General features: G+C 43.6%; 3 protein-coding genes and 1 pseudogene across 6 annotated transcripts; 2 read left to right on the top strand and 2 right to left on the bottom strand.

Moving 5' to 3' along the window:
- Positions 1-158: 158 nt before the first annotated feature.
- On the bottom strand, positions 159-2243 carry tmem97 (transmembrane protein 97). The gene is made up of 3 exons (XM_071471848.1): positions 2037-2243; positions 1822-1966; positions 159-587 (listed from the first exon to the last, which is right to left on the bottom strand). Exons 1-3 carry the CDS (start codon positions 2148-2150, stop codon positions 313-315), a joined length of 534 nt encoding a protein of 177 aa, XP_071327949.1. The 5' UTR covers positions 2151-2243; the 3' UTR covers positions 159-312.
- Positions 2244-4329: 2086 nt separating this feature from the next.
- On the top strand, positions 4330-7601 carry LOC139614334 (NACHT, LRR and PYD domains-containing protein 3-like). The gene is made up of 5 exons (XM_071471474.1): positions 4330-4346; positions 4983-5096; positions 6764-6928; positions 7115-7532; positions 7580-7601. The coding sequence occupies exons 3-5, from the start codon at positions 6892-6894 to the stop codon at positions 7599-7601; spliced, it is 477 nt and encodes a 158-aa protein (XP_071327575.1). The 5' UTR covers positions 4330-4346; positions 4983-5096; positions 6764-6891.
- Positions 7602-7747: 146 nt separating this feature from the next.
- Positions 7748-13717, top strand: LOC139614563 (NACHT, LRR and PYD domains-containing protein 12-like; annotated as a pseudogene).
- A 2510-nt stretch (positions 13718-16227) lies between these two features.
- Positions 16228-23543, bottom strand: LOC139614571 (tyrosine kinase receptor Cad96Ca). 4 transcript variants are annotated; one of them, XM_071471920.1, is made up of 12 exons: positions 23355-23543; positions 23073-23155; positions 22901-22994; positions 21414-21627; positions 21141-21279; positions 20102-20200; positions 19849-20009; positions 18953-19090; positions 18081-18192; positions 17350-17449; positions 16885-16984; positions 16228-16550 (listed from the first exon to the last, which is right to left on the bottom strand). In XM_071471920.1, the coding sequence occupies exons 2-12, from the start codon at positions 23110-23112 to the stop codon at positions 16449-16451; spliced, it is 1299 nt and encodes a 432-aa protein (XP_071328021.1). In that variant the 5' UTR covers positions 23113-23155; positions 23355-23543; the 3' UTR covers positions 16228-16448. The 4 variants fall into 4 exon arrangements, 3 of the variants coding, with proteins under 3 accessions (XP_071328021.1, XP_071328020.1, XP_071328019.1); XM_071471919.1 differs by having other exon boundaries at positions 18081-18189; positions 22901-23155; positions 23355-23536; XM_071471918.1 differs by having other exon boundaries at positions 22901-23155; positions 23355-23536.
- Between the last annotated feature and the right edge of the window lie 326 nt (positions 23544-23869).

Consider the following 23869-nt stretch of genomic DNA (forward strand, 5'->3'; position numbering starts at 1 on the left):
TACATTTCACCTGTGGAAGCTTGGGAGCCAAATACTTATTGTTTTTGGTTCCTAACCACCAGAGCTCAGCGAGGCACTTAGCCCTTTAAAGAATCTGTGTTTAAACCCTAATTTCATACAAAAATGTATTAATGTGATAAAAACACAACAAACAAGGGTCCAGTTATTGAAAGTGCTTATTCTGACCAATCATAGTGTTGTGCAGCAGGATTCACACAGTCTGTCAGATATATGTCTGTCACATACAAACGGTTCATTCAGAAATGTAGAAAAATATCTCGTAAAATCTGATAAAATGAGACTGGTGATGATTCAGTTCTTCTTCTTGCTCTTGGCCGATGTCGGTCCGGACTTGGAGGTGGAGCTGTATGTGGAGGACAGCAGCATGGTGAGGAGCAGCAGCACAGGAACCAGCAGGTAGGGAGCGTATATGGAGACCAGCAGCCAGCGCTCCTGCAGAGTCTGAGGACCGGGGTGCGGTTTCATAGGGAACTGATAGAAGAGGACGTGGGCCAGGATCGGCACCAGCGTGGTGGCCACATGAGTGGAATACACGATGGCAGGAGTCCGGATCCACTTACACCCCCCTGACAGGAAACACAGTGATCAGAAGATGCAGAACACGTTGGTAGAAAGTAGTTCCAACAACAACATTAAAGTGTGGTGGTGACCCAGAATAAAATGGGCAATGTGTTATTATTATTAAATTTAATTGACCTATTTCTGCAATTATTTTCTTCCTCATCTCCTCAGACACTTTTCTTCCTCTCTGTCTTTTGTCCATGTTCAGTGTTCAGTTGGGTCTTTCTTCTGACATTGAATGTCCCCACCAAAGATAAAACCAAACCTATGCCCTTACAAACACTATGTAAAACAACAACCTGCATTTCTTCCAACAGCTCATATGAAGTTGTTCCAAACAGCACTTTGTGTTTTTTTGTTACCTGTATCCTGGAGGCCAGGGACGTAAAAAGAGGGATCCCAGGAAGTACACCAGCAACCCTCTCCACAGACATGTGTCCACAGTGGGTGAACACTAAACCTACAGCTGGCTAAGTCTGGGCAGTGAGGAAATGACTGGCACAGACTACACTGGAAATCGATGCAGGTCCAACAGTTCTCAGTAATGGTGAGAAATTACCAGATCCCTGCTGTTCCAGACCTGGCATGGATTTTAGATGTGTCATACTGCCTGATAAATACACTCTCTCCTACAGAAGGCATCTCTGCTCTGGAGCAGAGACAGCACCTCTGCACAGTAAGATATGTTTTGGAAAAAAACTCCAAACTAAAAATGTCTAAAAACAGTGACGTCAGCTTTAAAACCTCTATCCTCTGCAACTGCAGTGGTTTTCTTATGTTAATGCAGCAAATATCCAGCAGGGGTCAGATCTGAGCTAAAGTCGCTCCTGCAAGGAAACTAACGCCGAACTCCATTAGAAAAACCTCTAATTTAATGCGGGCTCGTTTACGGGTTAAGGTACATCGGAGATATATTTTAAGACCCAATCTCACAGTATAGTGAGACATACTGTAACATAGTCAGAGAAGAGAAAATATTTCATCATCTGACTACCTCAAACCTTTAATAAACACCGTAAAAGAGAGTTATCAAGAGTCTACTTAACGTGGATACAGTATTTAATTAGGCTGAGAAATAGATGCCGAATTAAACAGTTGGTCGTAGGAAATTCCAAAAAGCAAGTGATTCATATTTACATGTATGTACTTCCTGTGTCACATCAGACAGCGTTAAACAGACGTTTTTTAAAGCACAGTCTGGTCCGACGACGCTGAAGACGGCAGGAGACGTTCACTGACCTTTTAGAAAAGCATAAGCTGCGATGGGAAAGAACGGCGTCTGAAACACAGCCTCGCAGAGGATGAAGGACCGGAACCACTGCGGAGGGTCCAGCACCATGGGGTCTTTGAACCGCTCAGCGTACCAGCTCAGGAGATCCTTCATCTGCAGGGACACAGGCCCGGACTGTGACACCTGAAGTTTACCGACAGCACCTGAACACATCACCACTCACCGGCTGCGGATACAGGTGTCCGGGCAGCAGCGCCTGCAGGTCGATGAACAGAGTGACGGGGATGTGGGAGGCGAAGTAGAAGAAGAACACGAGCTCTAACACGCGGAGGGTCATGGCGACAGGTGCTCCACCTGCAGCGACAGGTGCTTCCCCGCTTTATACACTGTGTGTTTCACCCGGGAGCAGGTCCTGAGCTTCTCTGTGACGTAACAACGCGTGTTCCCAACGTGGAGCCCATTGGCCAGCAGAGGGAGCAGGGGGCGGGGCCTGTGGCCTTCACCCCCCCCCACACAGGAGGAGGAGGAGGAAGAGGAGGAGGAGGAGGGGGAGGGGGGGGGTGTTATGGCGAGTTCTGCCCGCCTGCGTGCCCGTCACGGGAGCGCGCATAGCGGAGCAGGGATGTATTATAAGACCATGACCACCACCCGGATGTTTCCGCCTCCTCTTCTTCTTCTGTGGTGTAATGAGGCACTGTAACAGGAGCCCTGTGGCCTCTTCTTCTTCTGTGGTGTAATGAGGCACTGTAACAGGAGCCCTGTGGCCTCTTCTTCTTCTGTGGTGTAATGAGGCACAGTAACAGGAGCCCTGTGGCCTCTTCTTCTTCTGTGGTGTAATGAGGCACAGTAACAGGAGCCCTGTGGCCTCCTCTTCTTCTTCTGTGGTGTAATGAGGCACTGTAACAGGAGCCCTGTGGCCTCTTCTTCTTCTGTGGTGTAATGAGGCACAGTAACAGGAGCCCTGTGGCCTCTTCTTCTTCTGTGGTGTAATGAGGCACAGTAACAGGAGCCCTGTGGCCTCTTCTTCTTCTGTGGTGTAATGAGGCACAGTAACAGGAGCCCTGTGGCCTCCTCTTCTTCTTCTGTGGTGTAATGAGGCACCGTAACAGGAGCCCTGTGGCCTCTTCTTCTTCTGTGGTGTAATGAGGCACCGTAACCAGGAGCCCTGTGGCCTCCTCTTCTTCTTCTGTGGTGTAATGAGGCACTGTAACAGGAGCCCTGTGGCCTCCTCTTCTTCTTCTGTGGTGTAATGAGGCACTGTAACAGGAGCCCTGTGGCCTCCTCTTCTTCTTCTGTGGTGTAATGAGGCACCGTAACAGGAGCCCTGTGGCCTCTTCTTCTTCTGTGGTGTAATGAGGCACTGTAACAGGAGCCCTGTGGCCTCTTCTTCTTCTTCTGTGGTGTAATGAGGCACTGTAACAGGAGCCCTGTGGCCTCCTCTTCTTCTTCTGTGGTGTAATGAGGCACTGTAACAGGAGCCCTGTGGCCTCCTCCTGTTGTTGTGGAGTCTGTATATTCTGAGAGGACCGTCTCTTCTTGTTTGCTCCATTTACGCTGCAGGAACTTTGTAGGAGAGATTTACTAGTTTGTTGGTTTCTATCATTTATTCACCTGTTCTGAGTCTGAATTACTTTAATCAAATTGTTTTATTTTTGATAATATTCTCTGTTGTTAGTTTCTTTATATTATTTGCTTATTTAGTGAAGTAGTTCAGGTGAACTAGTGTTGTGTTTATGTGGGTGACACTATGAGATGATTCAGGGAGGTGGTCTGGTTTAGGACCAGCATGCACCTCGGTGGACCTGTGGTTTTCCACCGGAGCAGGAGACATGAACCCTCTGTTCCTTTGTTTGCTCATGAGGAGAAATCAGTTGATGAAGAAAATGCAGCGGCTTTGTTTGAACCATATTTTCTAAACCAAATACCCATGATGCATCAGTGGCCTTTTGATTTGATGTTGGATTCAAGTTTGTTTAAGGACAAATGTTACGTTCAGGTGTAATTTCAGTTTGGACCCTGAGCGGATTCAGACACAAACAAGCAGGATGATTGTGACATTTATTAATTTAAAGTTCAGACTGAGAGAATGTGTCTGAGGAACGCAGGAGGGCAGGGTCCAGCAGGTGAACAGGGAGGAGCCTGCAGGTGAGAGGTGAGGATGATCATGGGGAAGATTTTCCTGGTTGAACTTTAGTTTCACTTTGAACCAACATTGTGACGCAGTTTATTTTCTCCTCTGAAGGTAATGTGAGCAGTTTTTAATGTTTTACTCGTTAACACCTGTTGTTACCTGAGTCATTTCACCTTCAGCTTATCGTTGTGCTGTTGTTGTGTTATTGTAATGCTGGTATTTTTACAGGAGAAATGATGTCAGGTTGAGTTGATGTGCAGATGAATGATTTGTGTTTGTCTCCACATGAAGGTAGAAAGTGTGTGTGAGCTGATGTGGATGTGAATCCAGCAGCATGGATCAGTGTGAGGACAGAGAGGAGGGAGCCCCTCCCTCTACAACCAGCCAGACCAGAGGTCAGAGGTGAGATGAGGATCTCTAACTGTCCATGACTCTTCTCCATGTCAGAGCTCAGCTCTCACATCACTGCTCCATCATTATTATGTCAGACAATCTGTTGATCAAAGGTCAGAATTTCAAACTGACACAAAGTCTTTCACACTAAAAGTTAGTTGTTGTGTTAATTAAAAGGTTTAAAATATTTTTCATCAGTTGTTAATTTTAAAAACTTTTTTCAATTTCATTACACTTGAAGATGCTTATGATGATTAGATGGATGAATTCATGGATGACTGATTTTTTTCTACACATGAAGAAACATCAAAATCCAGAAAGACAAAACAAATGCAGTTACACATCAGATTAAAATGTCAGAACTAACCAGAATAAAATAAAGTGAATCAAACTGACTTTACTTCAGCTTACTTCATTTATCCGTCCACTATCTCAGTATTTCCTTCAACTTGAGGTTATTAAACACAGGAATCTAATGCAAAGTAAAGAAATAATATGGATGTAGTAAATATGATGACAGGTGATTTCAGGTGAGGCAGGGTGTTAAACTTGTGAAATGAGTTGTTGTGTTTATTGAAAGATTGAACATATTTTCCATCAGTTTTTCCTCAACATGCACATTAATCAGATCTGTTGTTGTTTCAGGATCCAGCAGCAGAGACCAGACTCTCCTGAACCCAGCTGTGTGTCTTTCAAGAGCGACCGGTCAAAGGAGTGGGACATTGATTTTAAAGAAGGACGTCCATCAGCTGATCAGATGTAAGCTGTAACTGACAGTGAAACTCAGGTTATTGTAGAAAAGAACCAGTTTGTACGACATGTTGTTGGACCAGGTCTGAAATCAAAGTGTTTCTGTCGGGGGCGTGATGTGGTTTAAATATGGAGATAATAATAATAATTTATTTGTATAGCACTTTTCAGTACAAGTAACAAAATGCTTCACATGAGTCAAATATAAAACCTCCAAACTAATGAAATTAAACATCCAACAAATCAAACAAAATATCCAAACAAATCAAGGTGAAAATCAAATTAAATTAAAAAGGTATCATGCAATAAAAGCTTTTTTAAAACATGTGTCTTAAGAGGTGAGATAAAACAGGGAACTGACTCTGCAAGTCTGATCTCCTCTGGTAGGTCGTTTCAAAGTCTAGGGGCGTTGACAGTAAAGGCCCTGTCTCCTTTGGTTTTCAGCTTAGACGTTGGAACAATGAACTACCAGAGGATCTCAGACTGATTGTATTGACGTATGATGTCACCAAGAGGCAGCATATAACTAGAAAATGAAAGTGGACCCAGGATTGAACCTCGGGGAACTCCATAGGGTGAATTAGCAGAAGATGAGACTGAACCAGCCATCGACACAGAGAAACACCTGTTAGAGAGATAGAACCTGAACCAGTTCAGAACCACACCAGTGATTCTTACCCACTTCTCCAGTCTGTCGATGAGTATGTTGTGATCTACTGTGTTGAAGGCAGCACTGAGGTCTAAAAGAACTGAAATGGAGCAATAACCTGCATCTTCAGCCAATAAGAGCTCATTGTAAACTTTAAGAGGAGCCGTCTCAGGGCTGTGGAGTGAACGGAAGCCAGACTGGAATATTTCAAACTGGTTATTATTTGTTAAATGTGCTAATAACTGTTTGAACACAACTTTTTCTAAAACTCTGGACAGAAATGGGAGTTTAGAGACAGGTATGCAATTTTTCAGAGTGGTAGGATCCGAGGTAGGTTTTTCAAGGAGAGGTTCAATAAGAGCTGTTTTAAAACAGGCAGGAACAGAGCCAGAGGTCAGAGGTCAGAGAGCTGTTCACAGTTGATAAACTGGAGGAGCCTAGAGTGGGCAGAGTGTAGTAGTCCTGTAGGAAACACATCCAATGAGCAAGATGAAGACTTCATTTGTTGAACCATTTCAGTGAGTGTAAATAGAGACACTGGTGTAAATGAGCTGTGGGAAGAAGCATAGAATGATCTGTAAGTTACTGGTTCTGGAACAGGTCAGTTGTGAGAGAGGGTTCTGTCAGCTTGGGATTTTACTTTTTAAATTACAAAAATTGTTAAAAGGTGTTCTAAATGTTCGCTGTTAATCAAAATCCATAAAGACAAAACAAGTGCAGTTACATATCAGATTAAAATGTCAGAACTAACCAGAATCAAATAAAGTGAATCAAACTGACTTTACTTCAACTTCCTTCATTTATCCGTCCACTATCTCAGTATTTCCCTCAACTTGAGGGTATTAAACACAGGAATCTAATGCAGTGTAATAGAAATAAACATTTATAATTAAAAACATTAATCCATGCAACAATAAAAACTAACCAAATAACTGCTTTAATCTGACCTAAATCAGATACAATGAGGTTTGAAAGTTCATTGTTGAACTCACAGTGGTTCTCACTGTTGTCACAACGATTTGAACAGAATTGACTTTGCAGACCAGAAAGTAGTGGAGTTGTATAAATGAGGAGGTGTTGGACGGTGAGGATGAAGAGCAGAGGAGGAGCAGCAGAGAGGAATTAGTGAAGATCACAGTGAACTTCCTGAGGAGGATGAAGCTGGAGGAGCTGGCTGACAGTCTGCAGAGCAGTAAGAGGATTTCTCTAAAGATTCAACATGATGGAGAAATGAGACATTTACTAACATCTCAACACATGAGGGGAATATGTTCATATATGTTCATATATGTTCACATATGTATTCTTTATGGGAATCAAACAGTCATGTGTTCTTTATGAATCAGTTATTGATAAAGTTTCTTCTGTGTTCATTCAGGAAACTGTCGACGTAAACTCAAATCTAACCTGAAGAAGAGGTTCCAGTGTGTGTTTGAGGGGATCTCGATCTCTAAAGCAGGAAACCCAACCCTTCTGAATCAGATCTACACAGAGCTCTTCATCACAGAGGGAGGGGCTGGAGAGGTCAATGATGAACATGAGGTCAGACAGATTGAAACAGCTTCCAGGAAGCCAGCCAGACCAGAAACAACCATCAGACAAGAAGACATCTTTAAAGCCTCACCTGGAAGAGATGGACCAATCAGAACAGTGATGATGAAGGGAGTGGCTGGCATTGGGAAAACAGTCTTAACACAGAAGTTCACTCTGGACTGGGCTGAAGACAAAGCCCACCAGGACATACACTTCACATTTCCCTTCACCTTCAGAGAGCTGAATGTGCTGAAAGAGAAAAAGTTCAGCTTGGTGGAACTTGTTCATCACCTCTTCACTCAAATCAAAGAAGCAGGAATCTGCAGGTTTGATCAGTTCCAGGTTGTGTTCATCTTTGACGGTCTGGATGAGTGTCGACCTCCTCTGGACTTCCACAACACTGAGATCCTGACTGATGTGACAGAGTCCACCTCAGTGCACGTGCTGCTGACAAACCTCATCAAGGGGGAACCTGCTTCCCTCTGCTCGCCTCTGGATAACCACACGACCTGCAGCAGCCAATCAGATCCCTCCTGAGTGTGTTGACATGGTGACAGAGGTCAGAGGGTTCACTGACCCACAGAAGGAGGAGTACTTCAGGAAGAGGTTCAGAGATGAGGAGCAGGCCAGCAGGATCATCTCCCACATCAAGACGTCACGAAGCCTCCACATCATGTGCCACATCCCAGTCTTCTGCTGGATCACTGCTACAGTTCTGGAGGATGTGTTGAAGACCAGAGAGGGAGGAGAGCTGCCCAAGACCCTGACTGAGATGTATATCCACTTCCTGATGGTTCAGTCCAAACTGAAGAAGGTCAAGTATGATGGAGCAGCTGAGACAGATCCACACTGGAGTCCAGAGACCAGGAAGATGATCAAGTCTCTGGGAAAACTGGCTTTTGAGCAGCTGCAGAAAGGAAACCTGATCTTCTATGAATCAGACCTGACAGAGTGTGGCATCAATATCAGAGCAGCCTCAGTGTACTCAGGAGTGTTCACACAGGTCTTTACAGAGGAGAGAGGGCTGTACCAGGACAAGGTGTTCTGCTTCGTCCATCTGAGTGTTCAAGAGTTTCTGGCTGCTCTTCATGTCCACATGACCTTCATCAGCTCTGGGGACAATCTGCTGTCAGAGGAACAAACAACATCCTGGTGGAAAAAAGTCTTCAGAGACAAACCTGAACCAGCACGTTTCTACCAGAGAGCTGTGGACGAGGCCTTACAGAGTCCAAATGGACTTGTTCCTCCTGGGTCTTTCACTGCAGACCAATCAGACCCTGCTACGAGGCCTGATGACACAGACAGGAAGTGGCTCACAGACCAATCAGAAAACAGCCCAGTACATCAAGAAGATCAGTGAGAATCTGTCTGCAGAGAGAAGCATCAACCTGTTCCACTGTCTGAATGAACTGAATGATGGTTCTCTGGTGGAGCAGATCCAACAGTCCCTGAGATCAGGACGTCTCTCCACAGATGAACTGTCTCCTGCTCAATGGTCAGCTCTGGTCTTCATCTTACTGTCATCAGAAGAAGATCTGGATGTGTTCGACCTGAAGAAATACTCTGCTTCAGAGGAGGCTCTTCTGAGGCTGCTGCCAGTGGTCAAAGCCTCCAACAAAGCTGTGTAAGTGTAGAGATAGTTGGATTTATTCATCATTACATAAAGACACTTCTATTTGGTCAACAGGAGAGAAAATAAATTCTTTTCTTCTTTAATTCCTTGTTATCTCTTCAGACTGAGTGGCTGTAACCTCTCAGAGAGAAGCTGTGAAGCTCTGTCCTCAGTCCTCAGCTCCCAGTCCTCTAGTCTGAAGGACCTGGACCTGAGTAACAACAACCTGCAGGATTCAGGAGTGAAGCTGTTGTCTGCTGGACTGGAGAGTCCACACTGTTCACTGGAAGGTCTGAGGTTAGTTTGGGTTAGGTAAAAACGCAGCACTCTTAAGAGTGCTACGTGGGGCACGGGTGCACAAGAACCTGTTAAAACACTGTTAAAAATGGTCTCCCTTAAAATAATTTTAGTTCAGGTGCTTTAAAATCACTTGGGGGTAGTGGGGGGCAAAGCCGTGGACACTTTTAATCTTTTACTGTGTGATTTACTTTTTTTGCCGGGACGTTTGCAAGATAGAGGCCTGTATTTACTTGAAAAATGTCAGTTTGTGACTGTTTTTGTTTGGATTTCCTCTTCAGACTGAGTGGCTGTAACCTCTCAGAGAGAAGCTGTGAAGCTCTGTCCTCAGTCCTCAGCTCCCAGTCCTCTAGTCTGAGACACCTGGACCTGAGTAACAACAACCTGCAGAATTCAGGAGTGAAGGTGTTGTCTGCTGGACTGGAGAGTCCACACTGTTCACTGGAAACTCTCAGGTCAGGATTCATCAACCTGTTTATCTGATGACTGTTTAACAGACCACCAAGTGTTGACAGAAGGTTCCTGTGTGTGGTTTTGTGTGTGTTCAGTCTGTCAGGCTGTCTGATCACAGAGGAAGGTTGTTCTTCTCTGGCCTCAGCTCTGAGATCCAACCCCTCCCATCTGAGAGAGCTGGACCTGAGCTACAATCATCCAGGAGACTCAGCAGTGAAGCAGCTGTCTGCTGGACTGGAGGATCCAGACTGGAGACTGGAGTCTCTCAGGTATGGACAGACACTGTCTGATAGAGGAGAAGAGCTGTGAACAGTTTCTCGGTCACAGCTGATGACAGATCTGAACAGAAACAAGAGGAGTTTTCTCCTGATGACTCCAGTGTCTCATCATGACTCACTGTGTCATATTGAGGAGAACAGATCTCACTGTAATGAAATCAGCTGTTGTCAGCTGTGTTTTTATTTTTTATTTCAGGCTGAATCAGCACAAAGCAGCTTGGAGACGTTTCAGCTGGTTTAATAAAACCATCTCCACTGCTCAGAGACATTAATCTCCCAGTGTCTTCAACCAGGGAGGAAATAAAAGAATTCAATCAGGTCGCACCATCATGTCTCTGTCTCCTAAAATACTGATGATCAATAATCAACTGAACCTCTCTGAGCTCCTGATCTTGTGATGATGAGATCTGTTGTATTTATGACACAGTAAATCATAACTGTGACAAACAGATGTAATAACTATACGGAGGCTTCCAGCTGTCGACAACAAGACTGAGCTGTAACCAACCAGCCCACAGGTCGTCTGTCAGCAGGTTTCTATGGCCCATAGTCAGGTTTTGTTGCTAGGCAACATCTTGTAGCTGTAGATGTCGGCCGCTCTCGGTACAGTCACACAGCCAGTACACACGGCTGTTACTGTAACCATGACAACCAAGGTCTGGTACACCTGCTGCCGTAGGAGCACGATTCCAGGAGACGCTGCTGTGAGTCGTATCAGAGGGTTGTTGTTGTTCAGGTCGGAAAAAAACTCACTGTGGTGAACAGGTGAATAATTAGTGTTTGTGAGGGAATGTTTTTAACATGAAACAGCTGTTTTTTCAACAACAAATCTGACTCCAGATCAGAGGAAGACACAAAGTGGCTCCTTAATGAAAAGTGTGCAGCAGCTGGAGCTTCACTCGTCTTCCTCTCTGAGCCTCTTCCTCTCTGCTCTACAGTTTCTCTGACTTCCTCTGGACTTTGACTTGAAGTCAAACGACAGACGCTCGTATGTTTCCTGCTGCTGTGTGACGGCTGATGAATAAACACAACATCTGGACTGATGTTTCTGCTGAACTGTTCAGTGACCTGTGAACATCATCTGTCAGATTCATTCATCTAACACGTCACAGACTGAGACACTGTGGAGCAAAGTGACACATGAAGGTCACTTTAGAGAGGACTGAGTGTGTGTGTGTTTGTGTGTGTGTGTGTGTGTGTGTTAGTCTAGTGAAGCTGCAGCTCCAGTATAGTTTCCATGAAGGAGCCTCTTTGTGTCTTCATCTTATTTGCTGTGACATTAGTTTGTGCAGCTTCAGAGTCACAGACTCAGTGTCTCACACCACAACTGAGAAAACCAAGGATGAGATATTTTCTCCGTGTCTCCTCCCTGCTCCGTATCATTACAAGATAAAGACTCCACTTCCTGTTTCTCTGTGGATGTGCGTCCAAACAGACAAGCCTCCATCTGAACACAATAATAAAACAGTGTGTGTGTGAGAGCCATGTAATGTCCATGTCTGCATGCTGACAGAGAACATGCTGGTCTGACCCCCCTCCTCCTTTCAGGGTGGAGCCTGCTGGAGTCCGCTGGTTGAGACCAGGTCTGAGGAAGTGTAAGTGTGATTTTCACTGATTCATGAAAACAAAGCAGCACATTGAGTCGTCAATAACTGATCAGATGATAGATCAATAACTGCAGCTGTGTCTTGTTCTCTCCATCAGATTCCTGTGAACTCACACTCGACACAAACACAGTGAACACAAAGATCAAACTGTCTGACAACAACAGGAAGATGACACGTGTGGAGGAGGATCAGTCGTATCCTGATCATCCAGACAGATTTGACTCATGTCCTCAGCTGCTGTGTAGAACTGGTCTGACTGGTCGCTGTTACTGGGAGGTCGAGTGGAGAGGAGGGGTTTCTGTATCAGTGACTTACAGAGGAATCAGCAGGAGAGGAAACAGAAACAACTGTTGGTTTGGAGGGAACGATCAGTCCTGGAGTCTGATCTGTTCTGATGATGGTTACTCTGTCTGTCACAATAACAGAGGAACATCTATCTCCTCCTCCTCCTCCTCCTCCTCCTCCTCCTCCTCCTCCTCCTCCTCCTCCTCCTCCTCAGTCTCTGACAGAGCAGCAGTGTATGTGGACTGTCCTGCTGGCTCTCTGTCCTTCTACAGAGTCTCCTCTGACTCACTGATCCACCTCCACACCTTCAACACCACCTTCACTCAGCCTCTGTATCCTGGGTTTGGACTCTGGTCCATTCCTGGTTCCTCAGTGTCTCTGTGTTAGTGCAGCACAGAGTCTCCTCCTGTTAGAGAAACTTTCTCTGTTTGACAGATCTGTGTCTCTGTCACTCACATTTTCAGATTTATGTATTGAATCTGCACAACAACAGACACATTATGATGCTTTAGGTTCAGTGTCACAGATGTGAAACTCTCCTGCTGTGAAAAGAAAAAGTGTTTCAGTCTAATTTTGTTTCCAATCAGATGAATTTGAAATATTTCTGTCACTTCTCATTCACATATGAATCAATATTTAGAGTCTGTTGTGTCTTCAGCAGTAACAGGCTGTATAACCTGTGTGTTTCACTACCATAAATATCAACTTATTTTGTCCAAGTTTATTCAGACTGATAAAACTGATGAGTTATGTGTTGGTGGCCTGTGGTTGTGAGTATGAAGGGTTATTTGTTTTCACTGGGTTTCAATGAGTCAGATACTGACACTGAGATTCTGCATATATCTGATTAAAATATGAACTAAACTGCTCGTTTCTGTCAAGTCTGTGTCTGTTCAGCTTTTTTGACTTGTTTATGGATCATCACCTTCTATGTTTTCTCAGATAGTTTCTTCAAAATACAGTTTTTTTAACAGTTGATTCGCAGCATTTTAACCCTGAGCCTCAAACGGTGTCCAAACTTAACAAGACAAAAGGTTGGGAACCAGCAGTTTCATTTTTAGCTGAGTGTTATATTATCAGGTGTTGGCTGATGCTGGATGATGCTTCTGTCAGACAGGACGCGTCAAACCGTCCTGACGTGCTGCGAGCTGTTGGAAATACTGGGTTTCAGAGCACAGAGCTGCAGTTTCCACGTCCTGTCTGAAAGATCACACCTGTTCAACCACTGATTCTCCTCCGAGCTCCAGGACTGAGCTCTCAGGTGATCTGAAGGGGGCGGAGTCTGTGGCGCTCACCTGCTCAGCTCCTCCTCCCTGTCCACACATGATGGATGCAGCATCACCTGCTCTGCCAGGTGTCCTGAGGATGAAGGAGGAGATGTCAAGACAGCAAAGAATAAAGTGACTCTCAGTGTTTCGTGTCAGACCAGTGTCTGATGCTGGATCCTGTCGGAACATGGAGCTGTTTTTATTTTTGGCCACATGGGGGCAGCACAACCACAGTGACACAGTTTCCTGTCACCTGATCAGGTTTATGGCAAACTGCTCATGTAACTGGTGTCTGACTGAGTCGTCATCATGAGCCACAAGGAGAAGAGGAAGACGTCATGTTCACTATAAATGAGCAACATGTACTGTGCTCTCTGTTCTACCTTCATTTCTCAGTCTGTGTTTCTACTTGTTAGTTTGACACTTAGAGGAAAGTGGAGTTTCTCTCCAGATGAAAGTGGTTTTACTTTCTTTAAAGACAACCTCAGATTTGGGGGAATCATATTTTTCTGCTCTGTTTCTTTGTTAACGTCAGAAGCTGTAACACAAAAGTAAGAACATCTGTACTGAAGGTACAGATGTGGAAAACAAGGCAAAATAGCAACAACCTGCTCACTTTCATCTGGGTTTTCCAGACACATGTTAACTCCACAGAGAGTTCAGTACCTTCCTGATGATCAGTATTTTAGAAAACAGCTCTAACAAGTAGATCTCAGTTTATCAGCGTCTCATAAATCATGCAGCAGGTTTCAAGTGTTGCAAACATTCCTCATTTTCTCATCAACATTCATCAACTTTTCTCATTTCCCTGCAGGACAGAGGCTGAACACAAGGTCTTTTCCTGCTGTTACACACACTTAAACTGTCCCCATATACACATCACTTCTTTTTTTCATTTCCCTGTTGGCTGATGAAACTCTGTTTAAACTCAGAAAACACCGAATTCTTTAAATCTGACCTCTGGTTCTTTCCATTGAGTTGCACTGATATAAAACACAGTTTCATACACAGACAAAATGACAGTGACAACGCTGCATCCTCTCTGATCACCTGCCTTGATGAGAGGACTGACAGATGCATTTTCATTTTCATGTTGCCCCCTAAAGATTGGAGTGATATGTGAATGTAAGTGAATGGACTGAGGCTGCAGTTTGCTGATTGTATTTGAATATTTCCACTGTAGAGCAGGTGAAAATTAATCCTCAAACAGATTTTCAATTTTCATTGGAATATGGTCACAGAGCGCCTACATGAGTATGTGGAAAAGAAAATGTTAACCGGATTACTGCATTTTCTTTTTTATTTTTACTTGACGCATCCTGTTGGAAGTGGGGTCACATGACTGCTGACCTGAACAGCACAGGTGTGCTGACTCAGCTACTGTATTTATTTTGTTGTTCAGTAGAACATCTAATCTCCTTGGTTTGTTCTCACATGATTATTCTGTTTATTCACAGTCAGAATGAATTGAACATCTGTACTGAAGGTACAGATGTGGAAAACAAGGCAAAATAGCAACAACCTGCTCACTTTCATCTGGGTTTTCCAGACACATGTTAACTCCACAGAGAGTTCAGTACCTTCCTGATGATCAGTATTTTAGAAAACAGCTCTAACAAGTAGATCTCAGTTTATCAGCGTCTCATAAATCATGCAGCAGGTTTCAAGTGTTGCAAACATTCCTCATTTTCTCATCAACATTCATCAACTTTTCTCATTTCCCTGCAGGACAGAGGCTGAACACAAGGTCTTTTCCTGCTGTTACACACACTTAAACTGTCCCCATATACACATCACTTCTTTTTTTCATTTCCCTGTTGGCTGATGAAACTCTGTTTAAACTCAGAAAACACCGAATCCTGCTCATCACAGTGGATCTTTGTGTCATGTTTGCCCCGTCAGGCCTCCCCCCTCTGGTCTGCACTGAGACCCACAGCTGGTTGCATCTCTGCTGTGAACTGGGATCAGAAGAACCACCAGACTCACGTCTCTCAGCATCTTATCACTTATTGTGACACATTTAAAATTCTTTAAATCTGACCTCTGGTTCTTTCCATTGAGTTGCACTGATATAAAACACAGTTTCATACACAGACAAAATGACAGTGACAACGCTGCATCCTCTCTGATCACCTGCCTTGATGAGAGGACTGACAGATGCATTTTCATTTTCATGTTGCCCCCTAAAGATTGGAGTGATATGTGAATGTAAGTGAATGGACTGAGGCTGCAGTTTGCTAATTGTATTTGAATATTTCCACTGTAGAGCAGGTGAAAATTAATCCTCAAACAGATTTTCAATTTTCATTGGAATATGGTCACAGAGCGCCTACATGAGTATGTGGAAAAGAAAATGTTAACCGGATTACTGCATTTTCTTTTTTATTTTTACTTGACGCATCCTGTTGGAAGTGGGGTCACATGACTGCTGACCTGAACAGCACAGGTGTGCTGACTCAGCTACTGTATTTATTTTGTTGTTCAGTAGAACATCTAATCTCCTTGGTTTGTTCTCACATGATTATTCTGTTTATTCACAGTCAGAATGAATTGATGAACTGATTTTGACATGAAACTGACATGAAAATCATATCGGCGTCTCAGTGAATCCAGTTATGCGGCGAATATATCGATTAAAAACAACATTCCTGAAAAAAGTGGAAGAAGTCACGAATAACTGCGACAAAAAAAATCACAAAATCAATGAACCTTGGTTTGTGTAGAAGAAAACTTGCCTTTGTGCCGTTTATTCACTTTTCACACTAACTTGTTCTTGTCCTGACGTCACTAGCAGTAACCTAGCAACCTTTTTACATATTTCTATATTTATCTTATTTTATTATTTGGAATTATCTCTGTCTAGTATTTTTTTTCCCTATGCACCAAATAAAGAGCAGCACTTATGATTATAATAAAGGGTTTCTAATCTAATTCTAATACACTTTTATATGATCTCTGTTCTGCAGCTAAAATAATATCCATGTTGTGCCGCTCATATTTCTTTCTTCACTATTATAGTGAAAATCAATGGTAAAACAAAAAGCTGGAATCTAAATGTAAAGGTTAGTAATAAAAATATTTATATTATTAGTGATCATGTGTGAAGGGTTTTTGTGCTGCTCTGCATCAGTCTAGTGAAAAATCAGAATATGCACATCACAAATAAAAAATGATTTTTTTATTTGAATCAGTAAAAATAGGATTAAAAACAAAGTTAAAAAGCACATTTAAGCACATTTTATTACCATCCATGCAACATTATGCTACTTTATTGTTGTTGTCTGATGATGTGTTAATGTGTGACCATCTCACAGAAAGTTAAAAATGAAATGTACAGTGAACGTCTTCCTCTGACGCAGCAGTGAATCTGTTCAGGGTTTTAATCGTCCAGGCTGACGCTGGCAGCTCGCAGACATTTAGCTTCATGGTATTCAGCCTCGTCTTTCAGCAGAAGCTGTGGACTGTCAACATCCACGTAGTCCTGCACAGAAGAGCACAGAGAGGTTTTAACGTAACCACAAAAACAACACACTCCACTACAATCTAGCGTCAGTCCAACTGCAGTGACACAACTGTGATGTGGTCATAAGATTCATATGTTTGTTGTACATACAAAGAAAAGACAATTAACACTGGAGACTTTAACTCATGATTCACCTGCTAGGAAATTAGATTAAAACTATAGATTAAGTCTTTTGTGACAAATCTAAAAATATTGTAACCAAACCTGTGAACTCACATAGATGAAGGTTACATGTGTTTTACTTTGACATAACCCTTGAAATAAAAACACCGTTTTTCCAGCGGGTTCTTACTGCATCGTTCTCCATGATGTTCTCCAGCATGTGGATGATGTCGGTGAAGGAGGGTCTCAGGGTGTACGGCTCCAGCCAACAGTCCCTCATGATGTGAAGTCTGTGGAGTCAAAGGATTCATCAAGTTATGAGCAGCCATCATAAAAATGTTCTGATAATAAACAGTGTTTGAATGTGATAGTACAGCTGAGCATCAGTTACCAGAGACAGATGGATACTGTTTCATTAACTGATGATGATTAATAATTGATCACTTAATGTTAAGATTAATGTGTAAAATTAAAACACTGCAGAAAAGCTTTTGGAATTTCACAGTATGATTTTTCAAATATTAGTGCAAAAACGATGAGTGTATAAAGATCCAAACGTCCACAGAGCATCCGAAAGTTGTTTTGAAAAGTAAATGAAACAAAATGTATTGATGAATTATTGTTATTCAGTTAGAATTGATTGAGTCTTACTCACATCTCTGGCCTGCAGCCTTCAGGGTTTGTGTTTTTATGCCCGATACAGATGTGGTACACCACTGCCTCTGATGTCTCCAGGTCTGGGTACGGTAAAGTTCCTGAAAATATACATTTCAAAATAAAATACACCAACATGACAGTTTGTATTTAGTGAATAAACATTTTCACTCTCTTAAATTCTTTTCTTTGTTGTTGTTGCTGAGGGTCTTTAGTTCCCTTCTGTCTTTGAAAGATATAATAAGTTTTAATTTAATGCTCTTCATCCTTTTGTAAGAATAAGCATCAGTGCACTGACGCCATCATCAGTCTGTCACCTCCAGCTGTAGCCATGTAGATGTTCTTGGTTTATTTTACCTTTTCACAGAAAAATTAAAGGGTTTTGTCACTGAAATTAACTTTTTAAAAATCTGGCTGCACTTCAAGACGACGGGGTGAAACAGACCTTCACAGCCTCCTGGGTTTCTCTGCACAGTGAGCTCCACTTCCACTGTAATGAGGTGGAGTCTGTTATCACTTTAAAAAAACAACCCTTTAATTTGACCAAACAGCTTCATCACTAAAACTCACTCACTGACTTTAAATAAAGACGCGTTTAGAAATGATCACTGAACAACAGGTGAGAGGATCAAAGGCTTTTCCTGCAGGTGACAGAGAGGAACACACACACACACACACACACACACACACACACACACACACACACACACACACACACACACACACACTCACCAAACATCTGCATCTCCCACAGCACGATGCCGAATGCCCACACGTCTCCCTTGAAGCTGTAGTAGTTGTTCTTGAAGTACTCAGGGGGGTACCAGCGCAGGGGCACCCGCTGCTGCACAGTTACACACAACGGAAAATCTGATTCAGACAAATGGAAACTGATGGAGCTTGTTACAACCGAGACTCAAAGACTCACAACAACAACAACAACAACAGCCTGAGCTGTCAGTGTCATAGTCACAGTAACAGGCTGATGGTGGCAGTCAGGACTCTGTTACTGCTTCTGATCGAGACCACATCTGTCTGCTTCCTGTTCAGAGGAAGTTTCTAAATCTAAAGCCTCCTCAACACACACACACACACACACACACACACACACACACACACACACACACACACACACACACACACACACACACAAACCCGTCTGTAAAGGTCAAATTGAGTTTGTTGACCACTGACCACATGACACAAGTTGACACTTCTTTATCAAACATTACACATGTGCTGCAGCTTCATTCACACAAGATGTGACCAAAAGTCACACAAGGTCTGACTGAAACTGACACTGACGTTCCACCAGAGCTCAGACAAAGTGTCAGCAAAAAAATGATTTAAATAAAAATGATTTCCTTTTCCTTTGAAAGCATATTCTTATTCATTAATGCATATATGCAAATAAACCATGCAGAGTGAAGAACATGGAGACCTGCATCTGTTTTTAGTTTCTGTCTGGTATCAAAACAGTGGAGTTTCAAAATAAAAGGTTGATGCTTGATGTAAAAATGAAGCGTCACGTGTTGAGTGTTCTGACAGTGACAGCAGCAGCACAACAACAAGCTTCACTGTGAGTGTGGCTCACGTCGTCTCACCCGTGGGTTCCTCCAGCGGCTGCTGCGGCGGCTTGTTAAACGTGTTAAGTCTCGGGCCAAACCGAACTCTGCCACTTTCACCTCCCAGGGAAACCTGTTGACCATGATGTTCCTCAGAGCCAGGTCACAGTGCACAATCTGCAGGGAGGACCACACCACACAGCTCAGCAGGGAGTGTGTGTGTGTGTGTGTGTGTGTGTGTGTGTGTGTGTGTGTGTGTGTGTGTGTGTGTGAAGAACCTCTGGGATTCTTAATGAACATGTATGTAAGACTTTAAAGGTCCATCCATCCTCAACCTCATTCAGTTTAAAACACAACTGACATTTAATTGTCCAAATAGCAAGTCAGTGCTCCACATCAGTCTCCCTCAAAACAGGTAAAGTGGAGCATCTCAGGTGCAGGAAATGGACATTAAATTTATTTAAAGCTCCATCCAGTCTAAAGGTAAATGTCCATGTGTTTGTGATTCTAAAGCAGGTCTAGGTTCTATATTAATACTGTGAAAGTATCAAAGCCTCAGTCCACAGAGAAATGCACACAGCCTGTATTCAGAAACTGAGCCTTAAAACCAGCCATCAGGACTTCTGGAACTTTGTGATGTCACAACAAAGCCCCGCCCATCTGGACCCACCATCCAACCTTGCAGGATTTGGTTTCTCTGAGTGTTTACCTGAAATCTGCTACATTTTTATTTGATCACTCAGAAAACAGTCAGCCAATCAGAAGAGAGGCTCAGATCCTCTCTTCTGATTGGCTGACTGACCTGTTGTTACCAGAGCTCCAGAGAGAAGCCTGAGAGAGGAGATGTAAAACTACAGATATAGATATAGATATATATCTTCTGATGGAGATCAACCCCTCTGGTCTGTGGGTCCTTTAAAGACACAGCTCATCACCATTTTTGAGCGCAGGTGCTGCATGGCCAGCGCGATGTGGTACGAGGCGATGGTGAGGAGGCTCTGCAGCTCAGGATCTGCGCCCAGGTTCCCTCTGTTGGTCTGCAGGAAGGTCCTCAGAGTGCCGTAGCTCACGTACTCCATGATCAGAATGTAAGGCTCTGCACAAAACACAGTGAGAGGTCAGACTCTCACAGACAGTAGGAACCTGTTTCCCTGCAGAGTAACATCAGGCTGTGGAACCGGGTCTCACCCTCAGTGGTGTTCCAGTCCAGTAACTGCAGGATGTTCTTGTGGTGCATCAGTTTCCTCATGATGGAAACTTCTACGTCCACATGTTTGGGACGGACGCCTCGGGGGAGAGACACACAAAGGTCAAACCAAAGAACTCAAAAATTCAAAAAATGATCTTCTTCTTTCTTTCAGATTGAATGTTTGATGTGTTGACCTAAAAACCACCAAGATTTAGTTTCCACACATTCTTCGTTCCTCATGTGTCTGTTTCTGGAACAAGGTGTGTCCGATGACTTTTTTAAGTATTAGTCACATGACGAATGATGAAGGTCATGGTAATATTCACACCTCTGCAGACACGTCTAAAAACACTGTATAGGTGTGAAAAAGCCACAGCTCTGAGAGCAGGAGAGGAAGGAGAGGTGGGTTTATCTTCATGTTCTCCGTCACACTTTCCTCCCACAGCTTCAACATCCTAACTGAGCTGTTTACATGTGACAGGAGCTTATACATCACAAACATCAGGCTCTTTAGCTGCGAAATGCTCCACGATGTTCACCAGCGGGCAGAAAACCAAAACAATGAGCTGAAAGACACTAAAATGCTCCTGACTACTCTCTGTGAGCTCATCATCATCTGAGCCATTAAAATAGGAATTATAGCCACTTTAACAAAGAACCTTTGTTAAAGTGAGCTTTAATATACTGAAAACTGAACTTTAATATAAACAAGAGAAACACTGACGTTGATTGTCATCATTGAAGTCGTCATAGCAACCACCGACAGAGAGTTTGGTCGTGTTAAAGCTGTAAGACGACGTTTTTCAGGAGCATTGAATGAAATATTTACACAGTTTAAAAATGGTTGTTGGGATTATTCTGATCACACTGGACCAGTGTGACGCAGCATGTTGACGATCAGATGAAATGTTGGTCATTGACCAGTTTCACCTCTTTACATTTAAACTGTGTCTTTATCTCAGCAGCTGATTGAGGGTTTTCGCCTCCAGCCTTAAAGAGATGTGGCGTCTCTGAACCATCAGAGAAGCACAGCTGTACCTTCCTTGCTGATCTTGCATGTGAACATGTTGTGGCCCTTACACGTCCCCTTGGTCATCCGGGCCTGGTAGAAGACGCCCTCCTTCCCTGCTTTGATCAGCTGCAGCAGGTTCAGGTCTGACTTAGTGAAGCGAGGACCCTGGACGGGGAAATGGTGAATGAGAGGAGGCTGGTGGAGTGTTTCTGAAACTGCTCCATCCCCAGAGTTTTCAACAACGTGACAACGTGGAATATTTCTATCTGCATCACGTGACGACACGAGGACGTCGGTACCTGCTGCAGGCCTTTCCACCGCCTCCTGGAGGAGGGCCTGACTGTGCTGCTCTGATGCAGGGCAGTCTGGAGAGGAAGCTCCTCCTCCTCTTCCTCCTGCTCCGCTGCTGGGACCGACCTCACAGGCATGATGGGAGCTTCGGGCTGAGGGACAGGACCCAGCAAAAACTTTCTCCCCTGCAGCTCCCGGACGGTCCGGAGCAAAGATCGATACCTGCAAAAAAATGTAGCGAACCAACATTAAACACAGAATAAGACGTGGGGGAGGAAGGCGGGGTTGTTAGCTGGAGTAGATACTGTTTCTATGGTAACAGCTTTGTCTCCACTTGTTTCAGAATAAATTAAGGAATAAAACATAAACTGTTTGTTACACTGAATGAAAATAAAAGAGTCTCCGGTCCTGCTGGTGGTTCTGTGATTCTCAGCAGGAGCTCAACGTTCATATCAACAGCGTTAACATGCTGATGGTCAGCATGGTCAAAACCAGAACTTCACACCTGCTGGTGGAGCTAGAGATTAAATCAGGGGCTCAAATAATCTGAATATATCATCTGAAAACCATGAACGTCAACAAACGTTCATCATGGGCTGCACTGATCCTGATCTCAACCAGGGAGTCACTGAAACCCAGAACAAACCCTTCACACAAACTTCATAATATAATATAAGAAAAGAAAAGAAAAGAAAAGAAAAGAAAAGAAAAGAAAAGAAAAGAAAAGAAGAAAAGAAAAGAAAACAACCATCTCAGTGTAGTTTTACATCTTCTCTCTTAGTCTTCTGTCTGGAAACAACAGGTCAGTCAGCCAATCAGAAGAGACGCTCTGAGCCAATCAGAATCAGTCCTGACGGCTGGTTTTAAGGCTCAGTGTCTGAATACAGGCTGTGTGCATTTCTCTGGGGACTGAGGCTTTGATACTTTCACAGTATTAATATAGAACCTAGACCTGCTTTATAATCACAAACACATGGACATCTACCTTTAGACTGTGGAGCTTTAACATTTACAACAAACCAGAGACAAAAACAAACGAACCAACAAACAAAAATCACTGATCACTGCAGAAATTTGTGCTGTGGTTCATTTTCACATCAAACATTTAACACAACAGGAAAACCACTGGTGAACCTATTCACATTAACAATGGCTGCGATTCATTTGCAGGTATTTATGCTGGTCCTGAGTCAGTGGTTTATTACGACAGTGACATGGAAACGAGACGTCGTTAATGTGAGTTACACCTGTGCTGCTTCCTGCTCTGACAGGTCAGCCAGCTGTGAACAAACTGACCTCTGCTTCATAGAATATGATGTGGAGATGCTGGACCCTGTGAAGAGCGTGACTGAGCCCAGTGACAGCAGATCTATGTGTTGTACATCTACGTGAAAGGCTCACTTTGTGTTTTCAGCTAATAAAACATAAACCTGGTATAAAATCTGGCCTTTGTGGAAGAGACAGATGAAACGCCACCAGATTCAGCTTCTCTTACTTTCTGAGACACACGACGCCCAGCAGCGTGAAGATGAGGACGGTGAAGGAGAGAAGTCCTGTGAGGATGAAGACGAGCGGCTCCAGGGGCTGATCTGGAAGAGACAGGACACAAACAAGCTCCAATATCCTCAGCTGGAGGTAAGAGTCACCTGTGAAGTGGGAGAACTCACCTGAGTGGGTTTCCTGATTGGTGGAGTTAACACACATCATGTTGTGTGTTTACTGAGGGCAACACGAGGAAGTAAAGCTCAGTCTGAAGATCCAAGAAATGAAGAGAAAGACTGTTAATGTGAATTTAATCAACAACCACTTTCTTTAAAATGATGAATTTCCTCATGATGAAGATGTAGAAGCTCTGTGAGACGTCTGAACAGAGCTGCGGCTGTTTCACAGAGACACACTGACTTTATACGCTCACATCAGACCCTTGACTCCCACACAGAGCCGCTCACCTGTGCTTCCTGCTGGGCAGCACTGGAACGTCCATCCTGACGGGGACACTGATCAGAAACCAGCTGCGTCCAGTCTGGAGCCTCTGAAGACGCTGGAACTCTTCAACAATGAAATGGTGAGTTGTGTCAACCTCCAGCCTGAGCGTGTATTGTCAGCAGCAGGAGCAGCAACCACAACACAGACAGAGGAAATGAACAGAAGCAGCAGGTGGTTTGAGCTGATGTTCATCACATCGAGCCTCACAGAGGTTTCAGCTGCAGCGGGGGGGGGGGGGGGGGGGGGGGGGGGGGTTGAAACAACATCACATAAAAGATAAAGCAGTTAAGCTGGGTTTGTTGGATCCAACCAAAAATGTTAAGAATTGTTGAATCTATTTAATTTTCATGCAGATTTATGAAGAGAAAAAAACATCAATGGATCTTTTTTTTTTTTAGATTTTTTGTTTTAATTTCAAAATGATTGAATCACTTTTTTGTACTTTAATAGACTCAGTGAGATGATGAGAGAGAGCAGG

The sequence above is a fragment of the Trachinotus anak genome, unplaced genomic scaffold, assembly GCF_046630095.1.
Source record: "Trachinotus anak isolate AG129_WGS33_773 ecotype Australia unplaced genomic scaffold, CSIRO_AGI_Tana_v1 ptg000034l, whole genome shotgun sequence".
NCBI lineage: Eukaryota > Metazoa > Chordata > Actinopteri > Carangiformes > Carangidae > Trachinotus > Trachinotus anak.